The sequence below is a fragment of the Eurytemora carolleeae genome, unplaced genomic scaffold, assembly GCF_000591075.1.
Source record: "Eurytemora carolleeae unplaced genomic scaffold, Eaff_2.0 scaffold30, whole genome shotgun sequence".
Lineage (NCBI taxonomy): Eukaryota > Metazoa > Arthropoda > Copepoda > Calanoida > Temoridae > Eurytemora > Eurytemora carolleeae.
In genome coordinates, this window is record NW_019396243.1 from 566,431 (window position 1) to 576,094 (window position 9,664).

At 32.9% G+C, this 9,664-nt stretch overlaps 1 protein-coding gene across 1 annotated transcript; it reads right to left on the reverse strand.

Annotated features, from left to right (window-relative positions):
* Window positions 1-386: 386 nt before the first annotated feature.
* LOC111699203 (uncharacterized) lies at window positions 387-9,405 on the reverse strand. The gene is made up of 7 exons (XM_023469812.1): window positions 9,312-9,405; window positions 6,107-6,236; window positions 5,472-5,589; window positions 2,718-2,778; window positions 1,680-1,781; window positions 1,100-1,283; window positions 387-543 (listed from the first exon to the last, which is right to left on the reverse strand). Exons 1-7 carry the CDS (start codon window positions 9,321-9,323, stop codon window positions 392-394), a joined length of 759 nt encoding a protein of 252 aa, XP_023325580.1. The 5' UTR covers window positions 9,324-9,405; the 3' UTR covers window positions 387-391.
* Window positions 9,406-9,664: the final 259 nt, after the last annotated feature.

A 9,664-nucleotide genomic window follows, 5' to 3' on the forward strand; every position in this document is an offset into this window, starting at 1 on the left:
GCATACGTATAGGAATTATCAGAATTTAGCACTTATAAACCTAGACGAACGACAATATCTTCTTAAATATTGATCAGATAAAGTTTTGAAGGGTAGCGTTGTGACCCAGGGATTGCCCCATCTCTGTTAGATTAATTCCTAAATTAAAGAGGTATTCAGAAATTGACATATCAAGAAAACATCTTCCTTTTTCTTTTTTAAAAAAACGAAATTTAGTTTTGGGAATTTGGCATTAAATGAATGAGAAAAAAAAATGAGATTGGTTATGAAGTTTTTATCCAAATGTTTTGGCAAAATCTACTTTTTCATTCATTAAAACACTTTTTAAAGCTTTAAATCTTTATTTCGTTGTAATAAATAAATAAATAAATAAATAAATAGTGAAACATGTTTAAGGTATATTGATGCCAGGATTATTATTCCTAACAAACTGAATATTATTATCAGGAAGATCCTCGCAGACAACTTGTCTTCGAAACTGGCAGTTAGAATCATGCCAAGCTCCGTCAATAACAGCCATACAGGGTTCTTCTCCTAGTCCACCTAGAATATAAGGATGGTTTGGTATGAGGTGCTTAGGGTATATGAAAGGGTTTGGTATACAGAGAGGGTTTGGTATGAGGTGCTTAGGGTATATGAAAGGGTTTGGTATATAGAGAGGGTTTGGTATGAGGTGCTTAGGGTATATGAAAGGATTTGGTATATAGGGATGGTTTGGTATGAGGTGCTTAGGGTATATGAAAGGGTTGGGTATACAGAGAGGGTTTGGTATATAGAGAGGGTTTGGTAGGAGGTGTTTAGGGTATATGAAAGGGTTTGGTATATAGGGATGGTTTGGTATGAGGTGCTTAGAGTATATGAAAGGGTTGGGTATATAGAGAGGGTTTGGTAGGAGGTGCTTAGGGTATATGAAAGGGTTGGGTATATAGGGATGGTTTGGTATGAGGTGCTTAGGGTATATGAAAGGGTTGGGTATATAGGGAGGGTTTGGTATGAGGGGCTTAGGGTAAAGTAGAGGGTTGGGTAAAATGGGATAAGGGTTCAGGAGAGGGTTAGGTTGGACTTGGAGGGGTTTAGGATACAAGAGTTGGGTTATTACCTGGAGGAGTAAATCCATCTGGTTGAGGTAGTCCCTTGTCTCCGAACTTTGCCCACTCGTTTACTCCTTTCACTGAAACCCCGTCAACAGGACGGTTAGTTGGTAACATCTTTACCAGAGTAGACGCCCAGAACCAGCCATTTATATTCAAGGGTTGATAGTGGGGAGCATCACACCCTGTTACCTAGGATACGGTGGGACTTATAAAACAATGGAATATAACCAGTAACCTAGGATACAGTGGGACTCATAAAATTATGGAATATAACTAGCTACCTAGATGTGTAAATAAATCCCTGAAGAGTGAAGAGGGTAAAAGGTTGCCAAAGGTATAAAACATTGTGCTACAATACTATTATTCCAGAGATCTGAACGTTTGTACACAATATCCACAGAGGATAACTTTTAATATTGAACGACACGACTGCGTGATTAATCATCGCTTTTTAAGTCAACATTGGGTAGCCCCTTTTCTTCGACTCTCAGAAATATTTGTAAGGATTTAAATCATCCCTCAGACCACAATTCAATGGTTTTAATATTTTATATGACTTTTTATTCTAAAATCTTGAAAATTTACCTCTGCGTCACAAAGCCTGCCAGCTGTCCAAATATCTTTAACTCCAGCTCCTTTCATAAAGTCTTTAACCAGGTTCCATTCACCTTCATTCTCAAAGGAAACCTGAACATCGAGGTTTAGTAATTAGCTCCAGGGTTGGATTAGATATACAATCTCTAGGTTGGATTAGATACACAATCTCTAGGGTTGGATTAGATACACAATCTCTAGGTTGGATTAGATACACAATCTCTAGGGTTGGATTAGATTAGGTTACATATACTAGCTCTAGGTTTAGGTTACATATACTAGCTCTAGGTTTAGGTTACATATACTAGCTCTGGGTTTAGGTTACATATACTAGCTCTAGGTTTAGGTTACATATACTAGCTCTAGGTTTAGGTTACATACACTAGCTCTAGGTTTAGGTTAAATATACTAGCTCTGGGTTTAGGTTACATATACTAGATCTAGGTTTAGGTTACATATACTAGCTCTAGGTTTAGGTTACATATACAAGCTCTAGGTTTAGGTTACATATACTAGCTCTAGGTTTGGGTTACATGCAGAAATATGCTCTAGGTTATAGGATGTATTCCTTTCTAAATATATCCGTTAAATTACGTCATATATCCTGGTCTTTTTTCAGAACTGAATCCTTTATATCTGGATTCAATTCAAACTTATTTAATCTCTGTACAAAAGGATCTTATTATTCTAAAAGATCTTCATTTCTATGATAAATGCTGAATTTTTTAAAAAATCTTCATATTTTTACAAATTGGTATATTGTATAAACATACATCCATGTCATGCATTAACTACCCCCCCCCCTTTATCTGATTCTCCTTCCCCCCCCCCCAACTCTAAAAAAGAGCAACCTTTCCGTGAATATACTATTCTAAGTTAGGATAGATTAAGATAGATAGATAGCCACGGAATGTTTCACTTTTAAAGAAAGAGTGGGGGGAAGGGGGGGTATCCACTGTCCACGGCATATTTAATAAAAAATTCCAAATTCAATAAATTCTATAGTTTTGAATTAGAATTGAAACTCACCAAATCCATACACATCCTTCGACAGTAGTTCCTAGCAGTAAACCAGTTCCATCGACCTTCCCTATAAACAAAATTTAAAAAAAAATAAAAATATAAAAAATTTGTTTTATTTTTATTTTGGTCAAGTAAAAACTACATCCAGGTGGTTTCTGTGTAACAAAAATCCACTACAACATAAAACCTATTGTTTCCCTTAAAACACTTATGCCTCCACCCCTTAAAGGAACTGTGAGCGTTATTTTATAATTGAAATCTAATTCATACTTGATCAGACAAAACTTTTGCATTGAGGGTCATTATATTTTATTTTGTCTACATATTTCTTCTGGCCTTGACAATGATTTAAAAAAGTTCAGAATTTTTTTTTTATCTTTTAATGGCTTTAACTTGTCAATAAAAGAATTTATTGTGCAGAAATGTTTCAAGGTCTCGCATTCATTTCAAACTTTTTTAGTTTTTGATATTGAAAAATAGTAATAAATGTTTAAATCAATTAAACAATTGTAAAACTATGGTTGATCTAAATTCCAATATAATAAACTGTGGTTTTCATAATAAAGATGTTGGTTTAAAACTATAAACGATGAAATAAGAAAACTGAAAAATCAGAATTTGATTTATGAACCCATAAGAGAGTCTTTAAACTTATATTTGATAAGAATTGCGAATTTTGTTTATGAATTTGTAATAGTTGCGTACAGTTTTTATGTCAGCATTGCGTATTCAAGTTTAGTTGCGTACAGTTTTTATGTCAGAATTGCGTATTCAAGTTTAGTTGCGTACAGTTTTTATGTCAGCATTGCGTATTCAAGTTTAGTTGCGTATAGTTTCCAGCCACATATCTTTTTGCGTCATAGTTGCATCGAGTTTTGATTGCAAAAGATTTGAGTTTTCCCTCAGAACTGATTTGCGTCAATTTAAATCAGGGGGCGGAAACGTCATGTATGTGTGTCTGTACCAAAAGAGTGTGTGCAAGTGAACCAAAGGCGTGTACTGTAGGTATATACAGTACATACAAATCTCGGTATTTTTACAGTCCAGGAGGGTACATTTGTTAATTGTTAATTGTTTTCTTAAAAATAATTTTGTAACAAGATGTAATATATATTATTTATATATTTAAGTCAACACTTGTAAAGCCAAATTTTCATGCAAAGAATATAATTTGATTAAAGTTAACAATAAACTACTCGTTATTCAAGCTTAATTATAATTAAATGACGACATTGTTCTGCAATTTCCTTGAATGTAGTCATGTTGTGTATCTGAACCAAAAAAATGTACGTGTGTGATAACAAACTCGTCCTCAAAGCAGTGCGACTGGCTTTCTCATGCCAGACCAGCGCCATTTCCCTTCCCTTTATTCTTATTCCCTGATTTAAACTGATTAGGAAATACGCAGTATTGCTAACGTTGCGTAGAGTCAGTTTAGAATGTACGCAAATTTTGTTCATTACATTAAAGTTGGGTTTAATTCCTTTTCTTGAGAATTATAAAAAGCTTGTTTACAATGACTATTACGAAAACGAATCTGACAGTCAATTTTCAAGATATGTTTGCAGAAAAACAAAAAGACGGCTATGACGCCAATTCAGAGAACACTCTCCCCTTCCCCTTAATGGGAGTGTTTGCGAAAAAATGAAAGGGGGTATAGGTTTACGGCAAAAAATAAGCGCTTTTGATTGCTACTAATCTAAATGCTATCAGTTGCGTCTATAAGGAGAAAATTGTTAAAAATGACTGGATCGTAAAGTAATCAATTTAATTCCAAACAAATCATTCATATATTATAACCAATAATCATCGATTATTTTTCGACGCATTCGTATTTCGCGAACACTCCCTTTAACTTTAAAAAAAGTCAGATTTTAGAAAAGTTAGATTTTATTTTTTAAATTTTCTATTCAAATTTTCAAGTTTTCTTCTAAACTCAATCCAGAAGTTATTTTTCATAATAGTTAGTTTAGTCCATGTGTAAGATATAGTATAAAAGGAATGGCGAGGGCAAACGGAGATATACTTGATATTTAACAACCTTTTCAGCTTTCATATTTATACTTTCCAGACATTTTTAACTAAAAGGACACAACAGATTTCTTAAATTGCTAATTTCAGCCCAATCAAAACTTATATGTTGCTCACAGCTGTTTTGAATAAACTGAACACTTGTTTCAAACTCTAATTTTCCAATTTCGTTCTTTGCAACCCTATGGTGAAAAACCTTTGGTAGGTGTAACTTTGAATATTAGACCTATTTGATTCAAAGGTAAATTTAGGAAAAAGAATTGAGTTTTTGCCACAAACTCAAATTTTCTAAACGATAAACCGTTGAGGTTTCAAACTGAGACTAATTGATTCGACAAAATTTTTAGTTTAAAATATTGGGTTGCAAAGATATAAGGATTAAAAATTTAGTGTCGGAGACACAAACTCTATTCCTCTAGAAAAGTTTTCATTGTTATACAGTTAAACCTAAATAAGCCATACATCGAAAAAATTCATCAAACGCCCTATTCTTAACTTTCTGATAATGGAATGTTGCAGATATTTAGTTTTTAATTAAATGATTATATGGAGTTCTTTAAAACTGTTCCCGCATATTCATGACTGTTTATTTATTTTTGCATATACTGAGATTTACTTAAAATAGTTAAAAAAAAACAATTGAAAAATTGTCAAGACGACATTTGATAAATTCTTTGGATATATGGCTCATTTAGGGTTTTATTGCTGAAAAATAGTTTTCGATCAAACCTGAGAACTCTCTCATTACTTTGCCAGCTAAACCAATAGGTTTTATTCTGGAAGGGCAGTGCTCCAACCTTACTCTGTCTCCGGGAGCAAGGACCAGGTTCCGGCAAACAAACTTTTCCTAAAAAAAACAAATTAAATTAATTTCTGAAAAATAACGTTTTAAAAAATCAAGGTCTTTTGTAGAGGAAATTAGAAAATTGTGGAAAAAACTAAATTTTTTAAAATTACTTTGAGTGAAAAAATAGAAAATGTAACTATTTTTGAGAATTTTGTCAATCTTAAACGATTGATCTCGATACTCAATGGGTGCACTTTTAAATTAATATATTTATCCCTGCAAGTTATGGTAAATCGAAGAGAAAAGCTTGATCTTGAGAATTTTGACACAAACAGTTGTAATTTCAGGTTTTAAAAAAGAGTTGCTGCTAAAATTTTAATAATTTGCATTTTTAAATCATTGAAACCTGCTATATCTGAACATTCTTATCAAAGGGAGAGTTTCTGTATTTTTAAATCATTGAAACCTGCTATATCTGAACATTCTTATCAAAGGGAGAGTTTCTTCATTTTGAAATGGGGGTACAATTCAAACTATTTGTAAGCACTCAATTTCATGATTATTATAAGATTTTAACCTTTGTCACAGTCTGGATAAACATCGGCTCCAGATGCATCCTTGGGTAGGGGAATAATTATAGTTTTCCCCCTGGTCTGAGATTCCCCAACCTGGATACAGGAAGAGGAGAAAACAAGGAGTAAAACCACCTAAAGTATTACGTATTTTTTATTTTTTTTTTAAATTTTTATTCAGCTTTTTTAATGAAAAAGTATATCTTAGATCGGCTAAACAAGCAACTAGAAAAAGTATATCTTAGATCGGTTAAACAAACAACTAGAATAGTATATCTTAGATCAGCTAAACAAGCAACTAGAAAAAGTATATCTTAGATCGGCTAAACAAGCAACTAGAAAAAGTATATCTCAGATCGGCTAAACAAGCAACTAGAAAAGTATATCTCAGATCGGCTAAACAAGCAACTAGAAAAGTATATCTCAGATCGGCTAAACAAACGACTAGAAAATGTTGAACTAGCTCATTAAGTACAGTGGTAGGCGATTATATTAATACAATGAATACGACTGTTCGATTTCAATTTTGATTTATATCAAGCTGTTAATCAGCATGGATACACAAAAGCATACAGGTCAAGCTGTCAATCAAAAAGCATACAGGTCAAGCTGTCAATCAAAAAGCATACAGGTCAAGCTGTCAATCAAAAAGCATGCAAGTCAAGCTGTCAATCAAAAAGCATACAGGTCAAGCTGTCAATCAAAAAGCATACAGGTCAAGCTGTCAATCACAAAGCATACAGGTCAAGCTGTCAATCAAAAGCATACAGGTCAAGCTGTCAATCAAAAAGCTAACTCTTGTAAACTTGTAATTCGAAAAAAGCTTGAAAAGAATCAAAACTTAAATAAAACGTCATCTTTCTTGCATTGATAAAATCGCCCACCACTGTAGTTAATCTTTACATGCCTAGTTCAACCTCGTTTTCGATATTCATAAAATCCAACCTCGTTTAAAAAGTATAATTAGACAATCTTAAAAGTTTAGCCATACAGAGTCAACCACAAGAATGAGAATTTAATGACGACAATAAAAGCTGCAGAAAATCATGAACAGGATTGATAAAAATATGAAATGAGGACTAAATCAAATACGGTCGTTCTGTGAGTGATATAGTCCATTTATAAACAAGCTCAGTTTTATTGGACTAAACCAAAAGCTTCAAGACGTCTTCAAAATTTTTTATCTGTATCAAATCTGTTCTTGAAAATTCTCTCTTTTTTGGTTCATCAAAGAGTTTACAAAAATCAGAATAAGGAGTCGAATTTTTGCCACAAACTCTGATTTTTTAATATCATTATCTTTTCAACCCAATGTCGTAAACCTTAGATATTTAAACTATGAATTTTGATAGATCAAAGAATCGATATTTTAAATATCAAAGGTTTACACCATTTGTTCGGACATAGATATTGAACAGTTGGGTTTGTGGCAAAAACTCAGTTCCTTTGTTCCAAATTTCACTATTTCGATCGTGTCGGTCCAATCATAATAATGATGTCCCAAATACCATTATCAATATTTTTGTTCCAAATACCATTCTCAATGATGATGTCCCAAATACTGTTCTCAATAATGTTGTCCCAAAAACTATTCTCAGTAATGATGTCCCAAATACTTTTCTCAATAATGATGTCCCAAATACTATTCTCAATATTCTTGATCCAAATACCATTCTCAATGATGATGTCCCAAATACTGTTCTCAATAATGTTGTCCCAAAAACTATTCTCAGTAATGATGTCCCAAATACTATTCTCAATAATGATGTCCCAAATACTATTCTCAATAATGATGTCCCAATGATGTCCCAAATACCATTCTTAATAATGATGTCCCAAATACCATTCTCAATAATGATGTCCCAAATACCATTCTCAATAATAATGTCCCAAATACTATTCTCAATAATGATGTCCCCTATACTACCTAAAAATTATGTCCCAAATACCATTCTCAATAATGATGTCCCAAATACCATTAATAACCTTGTCCCGAATAGCATTCTCAATGATGATGTCCCAAATACTATTCTCAATAATGATGTCCCATATATTATTCTCAATAATCATGTCCCAAATACTATTCTCAATAATGATGTCCAAAATACTATTCTGAATAATGATGTCCCATATATTATTCTCAATAATCATGTTCCAAATATTGTTCTCAATAATGATGTTTTATACTACCTAAAAATTATGTCCCAAATACCATTCTCAAAATTGATGTTCCAAATACCATTATAAATAACCATGTCCCGAATAGCATTCTCAATGATGATGTCCCAAATACCATTTTCAATAATAATGTCCCAAATACTATTCTCAATAATGATGTCCCAAATACTTTTCTCATTAATGATGTCCAAAATACTATTCTCAATAATGATGTCCCAAATACTATTCTGAATAATGATGTCCCATATATTATTCTCAATAATCATGTCCCAAATACTATTCTCAATAATGATGTCCCAAATACTTTTCTCAATAATGATGTCCCAAATACTATTCTCTATAATTATGTCCCAAATACCATTCTAAGTAATGATGTCCCAAATACTATTTTAAAAAATAATGTCCCAAATACTATTTCATAAATCACTTCTTTTCAATAATTTTCGAACTTGCTCGGATAGTAGTTAATTGCCATTTTGTAGCAATACATTGGAAAATGCCTGTTCAGGGATGTTTAAGGTAAATTTGTTTGTAAGAATTTGTATTTTTATTCGACTTTGCACCTTTAAAACTTCCAATGTGACTTAATAAATCACTGAGATTCATAAATTACTTAGATATAAAAACTTGAACTTGAACCATTAAAGGGACTGTTGGCGGGATTTCAAGAGACCCTCTGTTTATAGATTAGTATGTCCGATTGAAAAGGTTCCCTTTGATAAACATTTTGTTTCTAATCAAGAATGAATGAGATATCCTGCTTTTTTCTTGGATTTTTTTTTAAGTGTAGGTTTTTAATAAATGTGTGTTGTGGATTTATGCTATACAGACACAATAAAAGAAACTATCAGAAAACATTACGCCTAAAGATAGGAAAACAACGATATCTTACTAATCGTTGCACAGAAAGAGGTTATAAGGGTATCATTGTGAATCTAACATGTCATTCTCCAAATTCAGGATCACTTGAAATCCCTGTGAACTATTGGTAATGTATTGGATTTAGTGAATCTGGTTCTCCGAGCAACATACTTTAAAATCCATCCTGTAGTATTATACTGGTCCACTAGATATATTGAACTGACCAACTCTAGACCATTGCCTTCCATTATATAAAGGGGAGAAGAACAGGTCCCTGCAATACTCCCTCCTCATCACTGCACTTCTTAAACATACAATTTCCCGTTATTTCTGCTCTTCGTTGTTGTGTGCGCTAGTGTTGGTTTTTATGCCGCGTTATTCAAGTCATTCCGCGGATAAAAGATTAGTTTCGTAAACCAGAGAGAGAGAATTGTCAGACTATTTGGAGAGAAAGATGTTGCCCTGGTTTTACAGTGTCTCCCGTTTAACATCGGAACTTAAAGACGGCCCATGCGATATTGGTA